The following is a 24648-nucleotide window of genomic DNA, read 5'->3' as shown; positions in this document are numbered from 1 at the left end:
CAAAATTTTCATGAGTTGGTAATTAATCACAGTCCAAGAGTCCAATACTTTGATATGAATAAGGAATGAGTGAATACAATGGATCAACCTTCCCCATGACTAGGAAGAAATGTGTCAGGTGATTATGACCATGTGTGCTCCAGTGAGTACTACTATTACTTATATTCTGTTCAGTTACAGTAAAATTCATTTTCTTTACATACTTTTTTATTATTTTTTTTTATTTTTGTGGATATATCATCTTTAAATGCACTAAACTGATGATAGCATTTTGCAGACTGATCTGCTCTCCAATTCCTGGAATGCCAGTATGGCCCAGTATCCAACAGAATTCTACTGAGAAATTATTTTCATGGACATACATGAGATTTGATTTGGTTCATATTAGGATGAGAAGATAGGGATTGGTTTTGTAATTCAGCTACTGCATTACAGGATTTAGCATATACACAGAGATTTACGAAACAGATGCACTACTGATGTTTTTTAAGGCTTACTTAATTTTATATGGTTCAGATGAGCAGCTACTATTCAAATAATAGAGATAAACGGACAGCAAAAGCAGGAAACCTCACTGCTTCTCCCATTGCTGTTTTTTCCTGAATCTTTTGAGATGAATAAAATAAACAAAGGGTGACAAATTAAATGGTCCTTGAGGCTGATTTTCTATGGAAGATTTTCTCTCTGATTGCTCACTGCAGGTGATGGGGCTCTCTGTCTTCTAACTCCTCCACTACTAATGCTGGTGTTCCCGAAGGGTCAGTTCTTTCTCCCAATAATTTTCCCCTTGTATATTAATGACCATCTTCCACAGACTGGAAATCCTATTCATAGTTTTGCTAATGATGGCATATTGCATTCCATCTTCCAGTTTGAGAAACTTTGCCCTGCACAACTTCTTGAATATCCACTACCAATTCTTTAAATGCTAATCTCCAGATAAGTCTCTATTGGGACAAAGACATATTTGTTAATTTCATCCTTCTAAACCTCAGTCATGTCTTATAACTCGCAAAAAGGATTCTGTTCTTATGCTTATCTTCAATGTCACTCAGATTTTCAGACAAAATCACATACCTCTATTACGGATTACCCTTTTTTTCCCCTTTTTTTTTGGCTGATGCTGTATAAGCTTGCTTTCTTGCATCATATGCCTCTACTAATAATAATCTCTCTTGGCATATGCACATCTCAAATATTGCTTCCTCTGCATTTAAAAAACTGAGCTTTCTCTTTTACTCTCGGCATTACTTTTCTTCTAAACAGCTACTCACTCTGTACAAATCTGAAATCTTCCCTACCATGGAATATTTTCTAGACTCAATTCAAGAGAGGGCAGTTAGGTTAATGACCCATCCCTTACAAAGTCTCTCCACTTTCTGTCTCATAGATATTCTGTTTCTGATGAATGCCTTTTCTATAGATACCTCCATGGGCACTGTTCGTCTGAATTGGCTTCTATAATCCTTCCCCACCCTCTCTTTCTAACCAGTTCAAACATGTGCCACAACCAGTCAACATCCATTTATTGTCCAACTTAAAACTCACAGAACTAACTTTTTTTGTTTTCATTTATTCCTTCAATTTGCATTTTTTTAGAACAATCCCTTCCCCTTAACGTATTTCCTGAAAATTACAGTCTACAGAAATTCAAGTCTAATATCAACAAGTCTTTTTTTTACCTTCTCAACCTTCAACCCATGCATGGTACTAAGAACTATAGGTTTTAATACTTTTCATGTTTGGGATTTTCATAAAAAAAAAAAAAAGATAAAAGTATAATATAGTAAGTTTTTTTTTTTTTTTTTTTTTTTTTAATGTGTTTACAAAATCCCACCATTCAATTTGGAAACCTTGTATACAGTATGGGGCAGAAAGGATATATAGAACAAAAAAAAAAAAATAAAATAAAACAAAGAAATATAAAAATAAAAACTGTTTGTTACATAAGAAGCAGTACTTCTGCCTTGCCTCATATGTTTTTTTATGCTACCACTTCCAGCCAAGAGATGATTATAGTAAGAACAGCAAAGCAAACATATCAAACACAACAAAATAAACACACCTCAGAGAAAGTATTAATCTAACTTCACTTGGAGTCAGTCTCCAAGTTAATGAGCCTGAATTGGGTCCCCAGAGGTCAAGGATTTCATTTACCTAGAAAATAAAAAATTAAATAAATATGCATACAATAAGTGTGCTCTATGCTACTGTATTAAGTGTCATAATATTTTTAATCGTTTTAATATATTCACTGGCTATATTTCAGATATACACTTTAATAATTACTTCTACTAATAGCTGTGAATAAACTGAACAACAACAACAACAAAAAAAAAATCTTATAATGGATTTTTCTAATATTAAATTCAATTCCTTGAAAAAATATTCCAACATAATGAAACGATCCACATAGGTTTTATGAAATCCTCTATTCTTATCTTGGCATTTAGTTTCTTCTGCTCCTTATTTTCACACAATTTCTTGAAATTTTTACTATTTTTTAAGCGTATACAGACAGATATTAATTTGAAAATCATGGTCATGTGATGCACTGGTTGAGATCGAATTAAAAAAAATAATAAATAAAATAACCCACAATCTGAGTAGTCAAGCAAGCTGATTGTTATATTGTCAACTGATTGTCAACCTTGGTTGTGGTTACAAAGGAACTGGATGCAAAAATAATTTTGATATCATATACTTGGATTTCAAGAAAGCTTTTGACACTGTTGCACATGGAAGACTACTGTACAAATTGGAGCAGAATGGTATTAAGGGTAAGTTGCTACAATAGATAAAAGGATGGTTGAGTGGGATAAGACAGAGGGTGGTAATCAATGGGTGCTGCTCTTCATGGACTAATGTTATTAGTGGAGTCCCACAGGGTTCGGTGTTGGGTCCACTGTTGTTTTGTATATTTATCAATTGATATGATATTGATGAAGGTATATGACGCTTAGTGTCGAAGTTTGCAGATGATAAAAAGGTTGGCAGGGTTGTTAATGACAGTAATGGCCGTGTGTTACTGCAACAGGATCTAGAAAATTTGAGCAGATGGGTTGAGAAGTGGCAACTGAAGTTTAACATTGACAAATGCAAAGTACTGCATATGGGCAGAAATAACCCCAGAGAAACGTACCAACTATGTGGTACTACACTTAAGGTGGTAGAAAATGAAAAAGATCTGAGAGTAATTGTGCAGTCAGATATGAAGTTTTTTGAACAATGCAAACAGGCTGCCAGGGCAGGTCATGGGGTGTTGTCAATGATATACAGGAATTTTGCTAGCAGGGAAAAGGAGGTGATTATCCCTCTGTATAAGGCAATAGTTAGGCCATGCCTTGAGTACTGCGTGCAGGTCCGGAGGCCTCATTTTAGGAAAGATGTAGATTTGCTTGAGCGTGTACAGAGAAGGGCAACAAGATTGGTGAGGGGAATGAAGGGATCTTCTTACCAGGAGAGGCTTAAGTTCTGCAAATTGCAGCAGCTGGAGACTAGGCACCTGCGAGGTGATCTGATTGAGGTGTATAAGGCCTTGAATGGGTTGAGCACTCTGAATTCTGATGGGACTCTTCCACTTGTTCAGATTATGAACCTAAGGGGGCATAAATTGAAATCGAGGAAGGACAGATGTAGAATAGATGTGTGGAAATTTGCCTTTAGCCAGCGGGTGGTTAATTGCTGGAACAAACTTCCATCTGTCGTTGTGGAAGTTGATAGGTTAAATAAATTTAAGGAGAAAGTGGACAAACATTTAGAGGGGATTGTTTTGTAATTTTTTTTTTGGCTGATGCTACCAATCAGATTACCAATCAAATTATTACTACAAATTATTACTATCTTACGTTACAATGTAAGATCGCTCATTGGTGAAGACAGGATATTAGTGCTGGAAAAAGAATTAGAAAATGTAAATTGGAATATCATCGGTTTGGCTGAAACAAGAAGAAGAAATGAATCACTTATAAGTTTATCAAGTGGAAATCTGCTGTATACCAATGGAAACAGTGAAAGGAGCGAAGGTGGAGTTGGCTTTCTGGTCCATAAAGATATAAAAAACAACATTTTGGATTTCAAAAGTACATCACCAAGGGTGTCAAGACTACTACTCAGGATTTCTAAGAGGTACAAGCTAAAGGTTATAATGATTTATGCACCAACATCAAGCCATGATGATGAAGAGGTTGAAGAAATGTACACCGAAATTCAGAGTCTTCTAGATGAGCAGAAAACCCACTACACTATCATTATGGGGGACTTCAATGCTAAGGTTGGAAAGAGACAAAACAGTGCAGAAAGGGGAACTATAGGAGATTTTGGAATTGGTGAAAAAAATGAAACAGGTGAAAGACTTGAGAAATTTGCAGAATCTCGAGGATTGTCAGTAATGAACACTTTTTCAAGTGGACATGGAAGAGCCCAAATGGATTAACAACTAATGAAATCGACTTCGTCCTCACCAACAGAAGGTATATTGTGAATGATGTTACCGTCCTAAGCTAGGTAAATGTTGGAAGTGATCACAGAATGGTAAGATTCACACTTGATATAGATGTAAGAAAAGAAAGGAAAAAACCGACACGAGTAAAAAATAAAAACGTCTTTAAGATAACAGAAGAGGAGAAAAAGCAGTATGCACTGGAACTTAAGAACAAGTTTGAGCTTCTGCAGACGGCTCAGGACCAATATTACAACTTTCTGAAAGTGATAAAGCCCAAGAAACCTATAGGTAAAAAGAAATCCAAAGAAGAAAAAATTAGTCAAGAAACACTTGTCATGATGAACCAAAGATGACAAATGAAGAGCAAGATAAACACTGACAAGGAGAAAATTGAGTATACTGAGTTATGCAAAGCCATTAGAAAGAAACTCAGAGAGGACATAAGATTTAACACAACAAAAGTAGAACAAGCATTAAGGGAAAACAAAGGACTTAAATCAGCAGCCATGAGCAGTAATACAGAAAGACAAAAACTAAAACTGAAGAATAGCAATGGTGTACTTATAAATAGCAGAGAAGGCATAATTCAAATAGCAGAAGACTACTATAGAGAATTATACAAGGAGCGAGGGAATGATGCCAGCAGTGGGGAAGATGGATCGCAAATTAGTAACACATATGACATACCCGATATCCATCCTGATGAGGTAGAACATGCGTTGAAGAAAATGAAGAATCAGAAAGCCCCGGGGGGGGGGGGGAGATGAAGTTACTGTTGAATTGTTAAAATTGGGAGGAAGAGACAAATAGCACAAAAACTGGCAAGACTCTTCACAAAATGCATTAAAAAAGGTGTGATGCCTAAGGAATGGAATAATGCAATCATACTTTTGCTGCATAAGAAAGGTAATAAATCAGAAATTGGAAATTATAGACCATTAGCTTGTCATCCCACATCTAAAAGGAGAAAGTTTCTAATCTGTTAGTAATGACCCTTGTGGACAAGGATCATTACTAACAGATTAGAAAGAATACCTGGTGAGAATCAAACGAAAGAACAAGCTGGCTTTAGGACAGTATTCTCAACTATGGATCACCTTCATATAATATCGCAGTTAATGGAGACAGCAAATGAATATAAAACACCATTATGCCTGGCATTTGTGGATTATGAAAAGGCATTTGATTCCAAGTAGAATAAGGCAATGTTTTGGGCACTGGAAAGACAAGGCACAGATATCCCATACATTATGATTTTGAAGAAAATATATGAGAACGCTACCTCCTTTATTAGAGTAGACAAAGACAATAGCAAATTTAAAATTGAGAGAGGAGTTCAACAAGGAAACACTATCTCCAAAGTTGTTTACTGCTGCCCTTGAGGAAGCTTTCAGAAGATTTGACTGGTTGCAGAAAGGAGTCAATGTGAATAGAGAGTACCTGAACCATTTATGTTTTGCAGATGACATTGTGGTCATAAACCACAATCCCAAAGAATTAGAGGAAAATCTTAATCAGTTATGCAGAGTTAGTAAGGATTTTGGACTAAAGATGAATATGGCTAAAACAAAAGTAATGAACAAGCGTGCTTGTTCATTACTTTTGAACAAGTATGCCGTAGAAAGGGATATAATGATTGAAGGAGCAGTAATTGAAAAGGTGGAGTCATATACTTATCTGGGACAAGTCATCAGCTGTAATAACGATAAAAGGCTGGAAGTCAAGAGAAGAATAAATTTTGGATGGATAGCATTCAGGAAATATAGTTACATACTGAGGAGCAATATCCCAATTTGTCTGAAACATAAAATAATGAGCCAATGTATACTCCACACCATGACTTATGGAAGTGAAACTTGGGCACTCACCAAAAGAATGGAATAGAAGCTGAGAACTACACAGCAAAGAATGGAATAGAAGCTGAGAACTACACAGCAAAGAATGAAACAAATTATATTGGGAATCACACTGTTAGATAAGAAGAGAAACACATGGATTAGACAGCAAACTCAAGTAAAGGACATTCATATCAAAACGAAAGAACTAAAATGGTCTTGGGCAGGACACATAGCTCAAAAACATGATGACAGATGGACTAAGAAAATAACAGAATGGTACCCAAGAGGAGCTAGAAGAAAACCTGGAAGACAACGACGGAGATGGACAGATGAAATTCATGAGTTTGCGGGTAGTAAATGGATGGCCATTGCTGTTGTTTTGGTTTTTAGGAGCATTAGCAGCTTAGGCCATATTGCTCCGGGATATGCGGTGGCCATTTCCTGACCTTTCCGCATCATCCGTATTTGGTGGTGACGGGCTCGAACCCCGGTCTAATCAAGAAGCGTGTGCTACGCACTGCTGCTCCTTCCCACCTGGCTACGGAGGCGCCGTGGCCATTGCACAAAACAGAAGGAACTGGAAAGTTGCTGGAGAGGCCTTCATCCTGCAGTGGATTGAAAATGGCTGATGATGACCATAAACACAATAGTTAAGTTGTTAAAAAAAAAAAAAAAACATTCATACCAAATTGTCATGCAGAAAATATCTTTATTGCAAATGTTTTACTGTAAATATAGATAAACTGAACAGCTTTGCTGGTGGCTGTATACAAATTTTTCTCTCCAATTTCATTTGTTCCCCATCCTAAAGAAAAACTACTCGTAAGCAGTGGCTGAATGACATTGCTAAATTACATTAAAAAGAGACATTTGTCATGTTCAATGATGAAAGTTAACTTTACACAGCTCTGCCACTTTATTAGGACTATGGAGATTTGAACTATATGCAAAATACAGGTAACCCTTGTATAACACGGTAGTTAGGTTCCTATAAAATGTCACGTTGTGCGAAACCACATTATATGGGACTAAGAAAAAGTACAAAAGGGAGGTTACATTCCAAAAGCTAACAAAAATACACTATTTTATTAACAAAACTAACAAAAATACACCATTCTAGAATTTGTGTATCTTCTACTCTCTTTAAAAAATCAGTAATCTGGTTTTTTTGCTTTTGCTTGATAAATCTTTGCGAATTTCATTGTATTGAACTAAGCATTTTTTGGAGCTCCCTTCTGAACTTTGGGCTCCTTTCATTCAAGAATCTGCATTCAAAAAATAAGATTCTAATTTCTTGGCTAACTTTATGCCTTTCCGTATGCTTTCTAGTGTAAAATTTAGAAGTTTAGAATTTTCATCTGCGCTATCATCCTCTGAATTGATTTGGTTTTACCTCCGATGCCGTTTCCACCAAATCCACTTCGACAGCCTCTTTTTCTACCAGTAATTCTTGAATGTCTTCAGTAATCATATCTTTTTTCAATTTTTTTAGAAGCATAGGCAACTAAGGCCATGTTACTCTGTGTATATTGTCTATAAATTGCGTGTGTCCTGAGGTCAATTTTCTGTTTTGCTGGATGAAAACCCTGAGATACCGGAAGAACAAACCATGCTACCCTCGCCTGAGCATGACTAACTTAGCCACGTAGTGAAAAAGACCCATAAAAATTCCTCCCATCATTGACAGGATTCAAACTCAGGTCTTTTACATCCGGTGTGGGGGGAGGGCAATTCTATGAACTGTGCTACCCACGAGGGTTTCAGTAGTCATATCAAAACCTTCCCCTCCTACTGACGTAGCAAGCTCTACTATCGCTCCAATTCCTTTTTCTGCCGGTTTGACCATATTTCCTGAATGAACTGACTCTGGCCATACATTTTTCCACACGCATTTAACGTTCACGGTTTTACTTCTTTCAGCGATAAAGCTATGATTCTGATACAGTCCACAATTGAGATATGTATGTTCCATACATATCTCAATTGTGGAGCTAGAAGAAAACAATTTTCTGATGGAATGAGTTTTAAAGGTGAATTTAATGCTTTGATCTAATGGCTGAATGAAAGAAGTTGTACAACTGTGGTGGTAGGAACAAAACTTCAACATTTCGATGACATACCTTTTGGATGGCCTGGTGTGCTATCCAATAGTAATAAAACTTTGAAATCTAGATTTTTCCACAAGTTCAATAGCACAGAACGTAACACAGCAATTTCCCAACAAGATAAAATACTGGGATTTCTCAATATTTTTTATTTATTATTTATTTATTTTTGACTAGAGAGTCAACAGCAGGATTCAAAAAGAGTAGAAATGTTGAAAAATTACATCCAACATAATAGCAGGGTTCCCTCCCCTCAACAAAAGCTCAAAAATACCGTTATACAAGATTTACCAAAATTCTCTAACCATGTTATATAAATACCATGTTGTGCAAGGATTTCCCCAATTTATCAATCGTGTTAGAGCAAAACCGTGTTATATGGGGGTTGCCTGTATATAAACTGAAAAGATCACAGGGGGTGTGTGACATGCACAGGAAGGTGCTATAAAGCCATCTGACCCAACTAATGCCCACATCAGTTTGCTAGAAACGGGGAACAGAGAGAATCTCCGTGACTTACAAAAGGGTATAATTATCGATGCATGTTTAGCAGGTATCACGGCAGAGAGGATGGCTATACTTGTACACTTGCTGAAGATGTAAGGCATACCTGACAACTTTCAGAAATCAAAAAATGCGAGACTTTTAATAGAGTTGTACTTTAGCCAGAACTCTATTAAAAGCTTTCCATTAAAGTCTTCAGTTAATATTTTCCAGAACTGCATTTTGGCACTTTCTGAATGGTGTTTTCAGATTTTTCATCTAAATCAATGATAACTGATTAATGCATGCCATATGTTGCAGTGGTTAAATTATGCATTTCATCATTATAATTTTTTTTGGTCTGTTCAATTACATTCATATAAGTTCTGGCTAATGCAAAATCTTTATATTTCAAAACCTAAATGAAGTTGACTATATTCAGTGATGATCACATCACAATTTATTCAGTGATGTGATCATCACTGAATAAATTCAAAGTAACTTACTCTTCTTTGCAAACAAATTTTTTTTAAAAAATGACACTTATATAGTTTAACTAACCTAACCTTCTTTTAACAAAAAAACACGACTACAATACGTAACAGAGAAAAACCAACCAACAGTCATTAACAAGAATGGTATGCTAAACGCCACCTGAATCATTAATGCTGCTTAAAAAAAAAATATATAAAACCACCAATGAAATTAAATATTACAAAAGGCAAATATGTAACCATACCTGCCAAAATACATGAAGTTTGGATATGTTTTTTTCCCACTAATGTTGTAGAGATATAAACATATACTGGCATGTGGTCACAACGCAAGCCGAAACACTTAAGCCATATAACTTTTACGCCCATACTGTTAAATTCGGCAAGTCAGTAATTTAAAAAAGTAATAATAATAAATTTTTTAATTTATTATGATCAAATTATCATTTATTTATTAAATACACATAATAATAATATTACCTGTGTATTTGAAAAATAATACAAATTTAACTGAAAATCAGAAGAACGTTAACCTATTGGAAAATGGGAGGACATATCCAATTATCCGAGCCAGTCATGCAGAGTCACAAGTGTCCAGCACAATTTCAGTGATGGTAATGTGATCATTATCTACTCAGTCCACTTGAAATCCATTAGAGCTGTAAACAAAAGTGTTTTCTTTGATTACTCCATCGAAAATTCCAAAAATCTCTGTTAGTTACTGTGCAAACTGGAAAAATGCAGGATCAAGTTAAGCCTATTTATATGCACACACTGAGTAGCATCCCTTACATCCAATAGTTATGCCCTCTGGCTTCATGACATTGAAGCATCTGGCTGGTTTCTAATGGTTGAAGTGTGCACAGCAGCTTCAATTGTTCCAAGGCTTCCATCTTATTGACTGATTGGTGCCAATAACATGGTGAAGCATGCAGGTTTTATATTTACATTCCACATTAAATTCCACACATACTGCAAAATTTTAGCTGTACTCAGATACTAGGCATTTTCTGTCTAGTTCTCAGTTGTTCTAAAATAATGTCAAGCTTGTCACTAGTTCAGATAGTGTAATTAGCAAGTCATCTTTTGTATTCATTACTGATATCGATGAAGGCATCAGGCTTAATGTCTAAGTTTGCAGATGATACAATGATTGGCAGAGTGGTTAATGAAGTAATCAAGGTAAAAAAAAAGATAAACTGCAGCCATTATCAACCCACTGCAGGATGAAAGCCTCCTCAACAATTCATGCAGAGGGAAATGGACCATAATCTGCCACGCTCGTCCAGTGTAGGTTGGCAGATCGACCGTATTTAGCAGTCAGGGCTTGAACCCCGGTCTACTCAAAGAGTAGACCGGGGTTCAAGCTACTGTGCTACTGCACTCCTGCTCCTGACCACTCGGCTACGGAGGCCGTTGCACTGCAACTAGATCCAGAAAAACCAAGCAGATGGGCTGAGAAATAGCAAGTGAAGTTTAACATTGATAAATACAAGATAATGCACATGGGCAGCAGTAATCCTTGATTAACATGTTAACTGTGTGGTATTACACTCAGGGTAGTGGAAAATGAAAAAGATGCAATAATAATTGTACAGTAAAAAATTGTGCAGTCAGCTCATGGGATTTTGTCAATGATATACAAGAATTTTGCTAGCAGGGATAAGGAGGTGATTGTACCTTTGCATAAGGCAAGCAATGATTAGGCCACATCTTGAGTACTGCATATAGGTCTGGAGGTTTTATATTAAGAAGAATGTGGATCTGTTGGAATATGTCCAAAGAAGGGCAATGAGATTGGTGAGGGAAACAGAAGGGTGCTCTTACCAAGAAAGGCTTCAGTTCTACAAATTGCAGCATGCGGAGATTATCTGTGAGAAGATCTGACTGAGGTGTTTAAGGCTCTGAATAGATTGAGTAAACTCAATGCTGATGGCATCCTTCCTCTTGCTCAGACTACACATGAGGAGGCATAAATTGAAATCGAGGAAGGATGGTTGAAGGATAGATGTGTGGAAATTTGGCTTCAGCCAGCAGGTAGTTGATTGTTAGAACAAACATCTATCTGTTGGGAAGTAGGTAGTTTGAATAAATTCATGGGAGAACCATGCAAACTATTGTAGGGGATAGACAGGTAAATGGATCTTTTTTTTTTTGGCTGATACAGTACAAGCTTACTTGACTTTGACTGCTGGAACAACTTGCCCTCACAGGTAGTTGAGGCTGACAGTTTGATTAAATTCAAAGGTGAACTGGATACTTACCTGTGTGAGGAGGGAAGCACAAAATTTGTGTTTTCTTATCTACTCGGTTGGATTTTTTTTCAAAAGCACTATATGGTGAATAGTATAAGGTAACTTTCCGTATTAGTATTGGTAGATAAGAAAACACAAATTGTATGCATCCCTCCTCACACAGCTTACCTTTGAATTTAATCAAACTGTCATCCTCAACTACTTACAAGGGCAATTTGTTCCAGTAATCAATGATTTTCTGGCTAAAAATATTAAACAGTAAATAATATCCCAAGATATAAATGTTCTCTCCCTCTCTCTTTCTAGCAGATATGTAAATTTAAAAATAATAAATAATATAACACTTCACTTATGTTGACATACAGGGTGTTTCAAAAAACAGCTTTACAACCTTGAAAGAGTATATAAATTTATTTCGAGGATGTACATAATATTTTGAAATGTCAAAACGTAGCAATACACTTCAAATGTAATGCACGTTGATTGTAGTACCCAATACTACCACCGTGAGCGCTCCCAGGCAGTCAAGATCAAGTTGGCGACTTTCACAGGTGCAGAGTGAGCTCGTTGTGTTTCGGTTTGAAGAAACAAAGTCTGCTACACAAGTTCAAAGGAAGTTTCTCACTCAGTATTGCAAGGAACCTCCCAGTAGGCCTATAATGTACACGTGGCACAAGAATTTTGTTGAGATCGGACGTTCTGTGTACCGTGCCAAGTCACCCGGTTGGCCATGTGTTCCTGACAATGTCGTGGAAAGGGTTAGGGATAGCTTCATTCGAAGTCTACAAAGTCAACACAATGCATGTCTTGGGAAAGTGGTATTTCCCAAGTGACTGTGTGGCAAGTGTTAAGAAAACGTTTACACTTAAAGGCATATGAATTATCCATCATGCAACACCTTACAAATGCAGATAAGCTGGTTTGTAAGAAATTCTGTATGCGAATGTATGCATTGGATAGAAGATGAGGGATTTCCGGACTCCAGAAATTTCATGATGAGAGCATGTTTCATGTCACTGGGAAGGTCAACACGCACAACTGCAGGATTTGGGGGAATTGAAAATCCATGTGCCTCCTTGGTAAATGTTCGTGACAGCTCAAAGGTGAACGTGTTTTGCGCCCTCAGCAAAGAAAAAGTGTATGGCCCCTTCTTTTTCGTGGAACCTACCATTACCGGTATCGTGTATCTAGACATGCTCCAACAGTTCCTCATTCCACAAATTGACGAAGATGACCAAGAAGGATGCATTCACTTCCAGCAAGAAGGTGCACCCCTTCCCATTACTTTGGAGAAGTGCGCGAGCACCTCAATGCTCGTTTCCCAGGTCAGTGAATTGGTCGAGGGGCACCGATAGCATAACCACCTCATTCTTCAGATCTTACACCTATGGATTTTTTCTTATGGGGATTTGTTAAAGATCTAGTGTACATACCACCTTACCTACAAGTGTCACTGAGCTCTGAACTCGAATTACCACCACAGTTGTAGAAGTGATGCCAGAGATGCTATGCCACACGTGTGGAAAGAAATTGACTACAGGTGGGACGTCTGTCACATTACAAATGGAAGTCACATTGAACCATAACTATCCAAGGTAAAACTTGAAGTGTTTTGCTACATTCTGACATTTCAAAATATCGTGTACATCCTCTAAATAAATTTATATACACTTTGAAAGTTGTAAAACTGTTTTAGAAACACCCTGTATTAACGCATAGCTTGTATACATGGAACTGTATTACTTGTAATGGTGGCAAAAATGAAACTCAGCAATGTTGTTATCACATGTCAGAAATTGATCAAATTTTTTCACAGTGGGATCTTTATCATACTGACTAAATTAACACTGTCTACTTGCAAATATGTCTACCATAACAAAACTAAAAGATTATCAATATTTTAAATGATAATTACAAAAAGTCTACACAGTGTTAATAAGAGTATCTGACTAAGAATTCCTCTTGATTAATACTTACATGTTCCTAAACTTGTATGGATACTTTGAACCTATTAAAATCGTAGACATATTTTGGTCTTTGAACTTCAGATTAATTGGGTTTTACTGTACTTTAAAAGCAACATACTTAAGGCAGTTGACAATGAAAAGGACTTAGAAGTAACTGTGCAATCCAACGTGTAGTTCTTTAACAGTGTAGACAGGCTGCTAGAACAGCACATGGTGTTTTATCTATGACGCAGTAATTTTGGTAGTAAATATAGAGATATAATTATTCCAATGCATAAAGCTTTAATTAGGATTCATTTTGAGCACTACATACAAGCCTGGAACCCCGCATTTCAGGAAGGGTGTGGATCTGCTATAAAAGGCTTGCTGTTGATACCTTTGTATCAATAGCAATATTTCTATTTTAGTAAATGAAATAATAGAGATATCTTTTTCTTTTCAGGTAATACAAACTAGAGAAATACACTTAAATTAAAGGAGGATAGTTGTAAACTGAAGATAAGTAATTTTTCCTTTTAGACAAAAGATTAACTATTGGAATAAACTGCCATTTAATTTTGTAGAAATAAACAATTTATGGTAACAGAGGAAGGTCAGGTGACTTCTTTTGTTTTTCCAATGAATAGAAATATAGAAGTGAAAATATAATTCAAATCATAAATGTTAGAAAACTGAGATGGACTGGACATGTTATCCCTACTAATGTTGGAAGACACATCCACCAAATCCTCACAGGAATCCCAACTGGGAAAATTTAATATTTAGTGTAATTTTTGGAGGAGAGGTGAATTGGAGAGAGCTTGCACATAATAGAGATGTGGAATTTAACTGTCAAGACAGTCAAGGGCCCTTGTGGTGCAAGCATCATGGAGTAATGTTAGTGTTGAATAAGCATCCATAATGAGGTACAATATTTTTGTGGAGGAATCTTTTTGAACTTTCCTAATAAACTTTCTAAGTATTTCCAGCCAGAATATTATTCTATTTAGATATAAATAGATAAAATTTCTGAACTGAAGTACAAGTTTAAATACCAAACATTTTTTTATTTTAAAAATTAAAATAAAAGAAACTTTTAACACGTGACAAGTAAAAAACAGTTAAACTGAATAAACATAAAGTATAGAGTGAAAGCCCACTAAATGCAAAGAGAGTCATTTAAAGGGAAATACTTTGAATATCAAAATGTAATAAAATGACAAGCTAGAATGAATTGTAGTTTCTCAAAAATTCAACAAGTTTATTTTGTTTTAATTTAAACTATTTTCTCTATTATTTTATATGGATTACAGGCTAGTTAAATATAATTTATATGCATTTGAACTGATAACATTTTAATTAAAACAGCAATGACTGACTCACAGTTTCTAGATTAAGAAGGGTTGCAATCTGAGTAAGTCTTGCAAACTTATCTCTTATAGTCCATGTGGTTACTGAAGTCAAATATGCAACCAATGCTCTCAACTCCCGATCAAACTGCAGACCTCCTAGCTATAAAGGAAAAATATCAGTATATGTCCTAATGAAATGATAAAACAGAAGAAAAACTGCTTTAAATGATTATAGTGTGATATCTAAAATTGAACTATCTAGATCAGTGGTTTTCAACCCTTTTTTAATAACGGCACCCCTAAGTAATTTATTTTATTTTACGGCACCCCTATTCAATTTTCTGCCTCTTAGATCCGATTCTCTCTCTGTGTATATATCCATATATATATATATATATATATATATATATATATATATTAAAAAATATATGTTATACGATATTTATTAGAATAATATAATTATAAAATTACATTTCATAATACAAATTATATATATACACAGTATATAATTTTATTCTTTATATAGAAGTACTAAATAAACATCAATTATAGATCACCACAAAATTAAAAAGATACTATACACCTTTTTATAATGAAATAAACATATAAATTAAAAAATAATAATACGTTTAAGTAACTTAAACCCAAATTATGTGGTACACCTGGAATGTTGTTGCGGCACCCCGGTTGAAAACCACTGACCTAGATAATGGTTTATTTATTTTTTTGAGAAATAACTTATCTAATCAAAGTTCATATAAAAGTATAAGTAAAAAAAAGTGCTAGTCAAAATTCAAACCTAATAATCCTTGGCAGGACACAGGAAAGGAATGTCTAAAATTCTCTCCCAAGACAGCTAAAGGATTGTTTTACCATCCTTTAACACATTATCTGCAAGGAAAGGGCACAGCTTTCCACAACATATCTTATATCTTCCTATCCTGGATATACTTCCTAGATGTGCTGATGATACCATAGCAAATTATGGGAGAGAATGCTGCAATTTCAGAGAGCAAAGCCTTGAATAGAGTTCCTGAAATTTTAATCCTTTTGCAAGTGTGTTTTTAAAGTCACAGCAGTGGGCATGTTGGTGTACAGAACTGACCAATCAGGTTTTGGGATAAACAGTGAGAAATAACTGAAACTGGGAAACATTAAAAAATGTTCTTAGTTCTGACACTAATATTAGATAATACCAAAATCAGCTTGATATTTAAGGCAGTTTTTGCTCATTTCTCAACAACAGTTGACAGCTCTATGGAAAATTAGTACTATTATAGTTTAAGCCTAAATTTTTACTTCAAAATGGAAACTTGAACGTTTTACAGCCATGTTTCTCCAATTCAAAAATAATTAATGATGCAAATGGTGGGGGGGGGGGCTTTTTATCATACTTGAGGAATACTAAAATTTTCACATATTTTTGAAAATTCACAGAGAATTCACACATTAACAAATATCCCTTTGTTAGATTTAAGCTTGAATAGCTTTGTTTTATTTTAGATATTTTAACCATTTGACTCTCTCTTTCTAAATCATTGTTGGGCAACTTGCCCACTTCTCTGAAGAGAGAGAGAGGTCAACCTTGTTAAAATAGCTATAAGGATGGTAGCTATAATATTAGAGCAGTACCATCTATTTGTGCAATGTTAAGGCAACCCGAGTGTGCTCCAGTGTGATGGATCAATGCTTCAAACGGATAGGTGGGGCATTTAAATATTTTTACTGAGGCAACAGAAGCCATACAATATCAGAATATGGTGTCTGCAAAGTGAGTATAGTCTGTCACAGTTTGTCCATTTTGCAGGATGAAAAATCTGAGTATCTTTAAGGGAAAAATAACAGGAAAAGCTGTAAGTGACTAACATGGTCACAATATGAAAAAAAATTCATTAAAGTAAATAAAAATAATTAAATTCACCACCAATCTCAATGGGATTATAACATTGACAAATGCAAAGTGCAGCATATGGTTAGCAGTAACCTCAGAGTAACAAACAAAATGTGTGGTACTACACTCATGGTAGTGGGAGAATGAAAAAGACCTGGGGGTAACCGTGCAGTCAGATATGAGGTTTTCTGAGCAGTGCAAAAAGGTTGCAAGAGTAGCTCATGGGGTCTTGTCAATGATATACAGGGTGTCTCAAAAATATTGGTACAAACGTTTAGGGGAGGTAGGTAACATCTAAAGGAATCGCATAGGAACCCATAACCAGAAACGTCACGGGAAAGTAGCGGCAGAGGCACAAGAAGCAGAAATGACACAAGACAGTAATTAGTGGCAAACATTTATTTGACGTAATATTAACAACGGAGTACGAGATGGATGCATTTCATGATGTTACAACAGATGCTCGAAGGTTCCACCATGAGACGCGATGCATGCGTGACACCGACGCAGCATGGATTGACGGAGTGTTTCTTTGACAGTAGCAGCAGCGCAGACGAGTCTCACCACGAGATCCATTTCCGTCTCCACAGGCGATTCATTCACGATAGATTTGAGGGCCTCCCCACAGAAAGAAATCAAGGCTCAATAAATCAGGTGAGCGTGGGGGCCAGACAACGGGTCCACCACGGCCAATCCATCGACGCCCAAAACACCTGTTCTAATGGTCACGAACACACCTTCCATAATGGGCAGGCGCCCCGTCATGTTGAAACCAAATGTTGCGTCTCACATTTGCTGGAACATCGTCAAGTAACCCTGGTACAACTTGTTCAAGAAAGATCCAATATTTAGCGGAGTTCATGCAGGATGGTAACAGGTATGGGCCGACTAAGCAGTCATCGACCATACCTGCCCACACATTTATTGCGAAGCGATGTTGTGCCGCATGGGGACGCACACTGTGTCGTCCCTCTGCTAATCCATACACTAGGTGCATGTCTGCCAGCTCACAGTTCGTATATCGATACATGCTCTTCGTGCGGCGACTACTGCTTGAATGAGTAAATCAGAAATTTTTCCTCTTGCGAACTGATGAACAGCGCCGTGTACTGACTTATGGTGACATTTCCGGTTATGGGTTCCTATGCGATTCACATTCCTTTAGATGTTACCTACCTCTCCTAAACGTTTGTACCAATATTTTTGAGACACCCTGTATAGGAATTTTGCCAGCAGGGATAAGAAGGTGATTGTCCCCTTGTATAAAGCTTTGTTTGTTTTGTTTGTTTGTTTCGGGATTTATTGGGCGTATCGGCAACTATGACCATAGTGCGCCATACATATGATAATTATGCATGCTTTGTATAAAGCAATGGTCAGGACACACCGTGAGTACTGCATACAGGTCTGGAAGACTCATTTTAGGGAAAGATGTAGAGCTGCTGGAATGAGTACAGAGAAGGGCAACGAAACTAGTGAGTGGAACAAAGGGCTGCTGTTACCGAGAAAGGCTTAAGTCCAACAAATTGCAGAGTCTGGGACGAGGCATCTGCGAGGTGATCTGATTGAGGTGTATAAGGCCTTAAATGGTTTGAGCAAGCTCAACGCTGATGGGATTCTTTCTCTTGCTCAGATTCTGTACCTGGGGGGGCATAAATTCAAATTGAGGAAAGACAGTTGTAGAATAGATGTGTGGAAATTTGCCTTTAGCCAGCAGGTGGTTGATTGCTGGAACAAACTTCCATCTGTTGTTGTGGAAGTTGACAGCTTAAATAAATTAAAGGCTGAACTAGACAAACTTTTGGAGTGAATGGGAGGGTTTTTTTTTTTTTTTTTTTTGCTGATGCTATATAAGCTTACTTTCTTGCATCATATGCCTCTACTAATGCTAATGCTAACCAAGGCCTTTTTCACAATGTTTAAAAGAACAACTATCATAACTACTGTGCTAGTTATGAAGGTACACATGGAACTCCTTCTGCCAGTTCAATTATAGAATTATACATAAAGCAGAGAGGCACCAGCCTAGGTGACATAAAAGTATGAAAAATCACACTTGTAGAAAGATTAAGTGACATAGTGGGTGCCATTATTTGAACTCTGCTAAGTAGATGTTTCATTCCTTAAAATTTTTTATTTTTTTTAAATCTTTTTCTTCAAAATTAGTAGTGATGTTATTAATTGTGTTTATTTGATAAAGTAGGTGAAAATGTTTCTTGCTTGACATCTGAAATTGTTTGAAACCAGGATAAGAGGGAACAAACACTGTAGGGTTAATTCATATTTCATATTCCTTTTGTAAGGCTATAAGCTGAGTTTATAACATTAGAAATGAAATTGTACAACATAATATATAATGTAACTTTGTAGCACAATGTGTATTACTCATGTGAAACCTATCAATAGTGTAGTGTTATTACTGTACTTAGGAATCTCAATCTTGCTGTAGTATTCTCAATAAAATAAATTTAAACAGAAATCATGCCTCAGATTAGGCAGCAAAGCAGTGAGCTGAAAGTTCAGTATGTTCATCAGGATTATAATGTGCTTCACAAGTTTCACATTTTATGAATTGTGTAAAACCTTTTCTTATTTTTTTTTTAGGAAATACTTCATTAGCATCAAGTATACCAAATATTCTGGTAAATATTTGTCTTTCTCTTCTATCATGATTTTCTCTTTTTTGTTTTTCAATTTCATTTATTATAAATTCAATTAAAGCTTCTCTATTTCTTATTCTTGTATAGCCACGAAGTTGATTTTCATCACAATATTTTTTCAATTCACTAATACTTTTATTTTCAAGAGTATATTGAACTCTATTGTTTTATGTAACTGCTTTATGCATTATAAAATTAATTAAATTTTTTCTACATAAATTTGTATATCCTATAAATTTGTTGTATTTACAAATACCTTTTAAGTCTCTAACAGTCATTTGACTTAATACAGAGTACATTTTCTCGCTCATTTATTAGAAATTTTTTTTAAAAATAAAAATCACTTAAAAATTAATTACTTATCTCTCGCTTCCCCTATCTCTACAGGTTGATTTTTTCAACTTTATGGGTAAAACAAGTAAAATTATATGCTTCCCTCCTCACACAAGTAAGTACCCAGTTTACCTTTGAATTTATTCAAACTGTCAGGCTCAACTACCTGCAAGGGCAACTTGTTCCAGCTATCAATGACTCGCTGGCTAAAAGAAAAATTTCTACAATCTAATCTAAACCTCCAGCCCTGTAATTTGAATTTATGATCCCTAGGAGTGTTAGGAAATCAGGCTACAACTCAGCGTTGTTATGGGCCTATATGAGAGCTTGAAGGACAGGGTGGATGCCCTCGAAGGATTAAAAGTGAGGGGCCCATCAAGCTCTCAGCTGCCCACACCAATGCCAGAGCTTGCACTTGGTCATCACGCAACACAGCGGCAGCCCCCAAGGCAGAATGCGCTGGTCCCAAAGGAACTAGTAGTTGTCGGTGACTATTGTCAGGGAAACAGGAAACATGCTTTGTAAAAAGGATAGGTGGAACAGGACGAGGGTATGTCTGCCAAGGCAAAGGTTGATGACGTTGTAAAGCGGATATCATCTTTTAAGGGCACTATATCACAAAAGATGATATAGTTGTACACGTTGGCAATAATGATATTAAGAGTAGGAGACCGGCGGAATTACTTAACAAGTACAGGTCACTGTTGAAAAAAAGCCGTGAATTAGGGTTGAATTTGAAAGTGTCTGCAATTCTGCCCTGGAAAGATTGTGCAAGGCTCAAGGGGTAGAATTTTTTTCAGCCTGGTCTGTACTTGTTAACAGGAGAGACTGCTTCTACAGGGATGGGATACACTTAAATAGAAAGGGTGCAAGAATGTTAGCTGATGTATCGAGGCAGTGTTAGGTGGGTCGGAAAACTGCTAGATTGGGGGGATACAAGGACTAATAGATTAAGAGTAGCCACTGGCAGAGGAGAAAGTGATTCTTGCACTGCTTCTATTGGAATGAGCAGCAGCCTGGAAAATAAGATGCAGGATATTTCAGAGACTGCTGGGAATCATTGGTGTACAAGAAAACACATGAGTTGCATTAGGGTAGCTAAGAAAAAGAACAGTTGCATGTATACCTGCATGTACACCAATGCTAGGAGTTTAGTAAATAAATTTGATGAATTTGAGGTATTGCTCAAAACATCAAAGGCAGATATTGTTGGGATTTCAGAGATGTGGTGTCACACAGATATAAGGAATGCAGAACTGGAATTTGGGGAGTACAATGTGTACAGAAAGGATAGACAGGATAGGAAGGAAGGAGGGGTTATGCTATTAGTTAAGAAATACATAAAATCCAAGGAAGTGAAGCCAGTTGACATCGCTGGACAGTGCAGTGTCGAGTCAGTTTGGTGTGACATAAGCATTGGGAGATCAAAATTGAGAGTAGGAGTGTGCTATAGGCCTAATGACTCTGATGAGTATAATAAGAAACTGTACAGGGAAATAGAGTGGGCCAGTAAATCAGAGAGTCTTATAATGGGGGATTTTAATTTCCCAGATATTGACTGGAATTTGGGGGCTGGTCACTCACACACTAGCAAGGCTTTTGTGCATTTATTGGATGATTGTTTTCTACATCAGCATGTTCGGGAGGCAACTACAGGGAGTAATACTCTTGATTTGATTATCAGTAGTGATTCTTCATGCATTAAGAATCTGCAGTTAAATGAACCACTAGGTGGCAGTGATCACAGTGTGCTGAAGTGGGATTTACTCAAAGAGGTAACTACCATTAGGGGTAAAGGCAAGGGTTATTGCTTTCGTAAAGGCGATTACGATGTGCTGGGATTCTATACAGTGGGACAAACTGATGATGTTACCAACAGCAAATTCAAAATGGCAAGCATTCAAAGAACTTATCTTGGAAGCTACTAGGCTTTACATACCAACTAAGAAATATTGTTCAAGGTTTAGGCCTAAATGGATGTCAGATGAACTAATGAGACATATGGCAGAGAAGAAAAATGCATGGGATACATACAAATTAACACGTGACACAGAAGCCTATGATAGATACAAGTTGATCTGTAACCAAGTTACAAAGGAGGTTAGGCAGGCGAAGGCAGATTACGAGAAATCTTTGGCAAGGGATGCAAAGAAAAACAGCAAAGAGTTCTTTACTTATGTAAACTCTAGAAGGAAGGTGATGAATCAGATTGATCCACTTGATATCGATGGGTCAACTGTTGATGATCCTGCTCAGGTAGCTAACAAACTAAATGAATACTTTGCATCGACATTCACACATGAGGAGTTATTCACCGAGGGGAATGCCAGAGGTGTATTCAACTCTGGCAGTAAGCTAGAGAATCTTGTAATAACTGAGAGTAATGTGGAGGAGAAATTGTTGAAGATAAATACAAGAAAGGCACCTGGGGTGGATGGGATCTATCCAGTTATCTTAAAGGAGGCAGCAAAGGAAGTAAGCAAACCCTTAGCCATAATTATGAGAGCTTCCTTGGACTCAGGGGAGGTACCCATGGACTGGAGATGTGCAAATGTGACCCCAATTCACAAAGGAGGATCAAAGGCTGACACAAGTAATTATAGACCTGTGAGTTTAACTTCTGTTCCCGGAAAATTAATGGAGGCACTGGTTAAAGAAGCACTGCAGGATCATCTAGACAAGACTTCAGTTATAGCTCGGACACAGCATGGTTTTGTTAAGGGGAAGTCTTGCCTGACCAATTTGATTGGATACTATGATGCAGTCACAAAAGAACTGGATGCAGGGAATAACTTTGATATTATATACTTGGATCTTAGAAAGGCTTTTGATACTGTTGCACATGGAAGACTGCTGCACAAATTGGAGCAGTGTGGCATTGGAGGCAAATTGCTGCTATGGATGAAGGGGTGGTTGAGGGGGAGAAGACAGAGAGTGGTGCTCATCGTGGACTAATGTTATTAGTGGAGTCCCTAAGGGTTCAGTATTGGGTCCATTATTGTTTTCTGTATTTATAAATGATATTGATGATGGTATATCAAGCTTAATGTCCAAATTTGCAGATGATACGAAGGTTGGCAGGGTTGTCAAGGACAATACTGACACTATGCTGCTGCTACAGGATCTGGAAAGGTTGAGTAGATGGGCTGAGAGGTGGCAAATGAAGTTTAACATTGACAAATGTAAAGTACTATATATGGGAAACAGCAATCCCAGAGCAACGTATCAACTCTGTGGTACTACATTGACAGTGGTAGAGAATGAAAGGAACCTGGGGGTGGTTGTGCAGGCAGATATGAAATTCTCTGAGCAGTGCAGACGGGCTGCAAGAGTAGCTCATGGTGTATTGTCAATGATATATAGGAATTTTTCTAGCAGGGATAAGGAGGTGATTATTCCCTTATATAAGGCAATGGTAAGGCCACACCTAGAGTACTGTTACAGGCCTGGAGGCCTCATTTCAAGAAGGATGTAGAGCTGCTGGAACGAGTACAGAGAAGGGCAACAAGATTAGTGAATGGAACAAAGGGGTGCTCTTACGAAGAAAGGCTTAAGTTTTGCAAATTACAGTGTCTGGAGACTAGGCACCAGCGAGGTGATCTGATAGAGGTGTATAAGGTCTTGAATGGTTTGAGCATGCTCAATGCTGATGGGATTTTTCCTCTTGCTCAGAATAATCACCTGAGAGGGCATAAATTCAAATTGAGGAAAGACAGAGGTAGGATAGACGTGCGGAAATTTGTCTTTAGCCAGCGGGTGGTTGGTTGGTGGAACAGACTTCCATCCCTTGTCGTGGAAGTTGATAGCCTAAATAAGTTTAAGGCCCAGCTGGACAGGTATTTTGAATGAACAGAGGGGTGAAGTGGAAGTGGTTATTTTTTATTTATTTATTTTTTGGCTGATGCTGCATAAGCTTGCTTTCTTGCATGAAATGCCTCTACTAATGCTAATGCTAATTCCTAGTTCTGGAATTCTTTAGAATAGTGAGAATCCGCCTTCATTCATTTTATTAATCCCTCACAGAGTCATAAATCTCAATCAAGTCACTTCTGAGGTGCCTAGTTACCAAGCTCTGTAGCCCACATAATCAGTCTTTCCTCATAAGGTCATCCTTCTGCTGATCTCACCATTCGAGTTGCCCATCTTTGAACACGGTATTACAAATGTAGTCTTACAATTGCCTTATATGGGATTATGACCTCCCTATCTCTACAGAACAGCATTTGATAAATCATCGATTGGGCACCATGGGCTTTCCTGGCTGCTTGTTTACATTACTTGGAAAACTTCATACCTGTCCGTAATTGTAACTCCCAGATCCCTTTCCTCCCCCATTGTTTTTAATTCAACCCCATCAAGTGTATAATTTATTTGCATTTAGCAGCATAAAAACACAGCTGCCACTTCTCTGACCATCTTTGAAGTTAGTTCAAGTCATCCTGAAGGAGTGCTGCTTGGCACTGATCATTAACAACTCTGCCAATCTTTACATCATCTGCAAATTTTGACATCAAGACTCCTATCTCTTTGTCAATGTCATTTATGAAGATGAGAAACAACAGTGGTCCAAGAACCGATCCTTGAGGCATCCCACTCCTGATGTTACACCAATCTGAAGAATATCCCTCTGCTTTCTGAAGCCACCCAGCAATCCATTTTGGAACCTTACCAGTGATCCCAACCTGTTCAATCTTATACCGTAAACCAGTAGTGGCATGTAATTTGGGTTTAAGTTACTAAAACTTATTATTTTTTAAAATTTATATATTTATTTATTTTATTATAAAAAAAGTACATCATTATTCTGTTCCATAAACTACAATGACAATATTTACGTATGTCAACTG

The 24648-nt window shown here is 36.9% G+C and overlaps 1 protein-coding gene across 2 annotated transcripts in view; it reads right to left on the bottom strand.

The window, feature by feature from the left end:
- Positions 1 to 24648, bottom strand: part of Cog4 (conserved oligomeric Golgi complex subunit 4) — a 182687-nt gene that overhangs the window by 5175 nt on the left and 152864 nt on the right. For both annotated transcript variants that reach the window (XM_090376878.1, XM_090376879.1), the window contains exons 20-21: positions 14949 to 15077; positions 2066 to 2157 (exon numbers count right to left, since the gene is read on the bottom strand). In XM_090376878.1, the coding sequence (XP_090233004.1) occupies positions 2066 to 2157; positions 14949 to 15077 (221 nt within the window). The remainder of the gene's footprint in view (positions 1 to 2065; positions 2158 to 14948; positions 15078 to 24648) is intronic.

Source organism: Mastigoproctus giganteus, chromosome 7 (assembly GCF_048544385.1).
Source record: "Mastigoproctus giganteus isolate SK-2022 chromosome 7, ASM4854438v1, whole genome shotgun sequence".
Classification (NCBI taxonomy): Eukaryota; Metazoa; Arthropoda; class Arachnida; order Uropygi; family Thelyphonidae; genus Mastigoproctus; species Mastigoproctus giganteus.
This window is presented reverse-complemented; position numbering and strand designations above follow the sequence as displayed.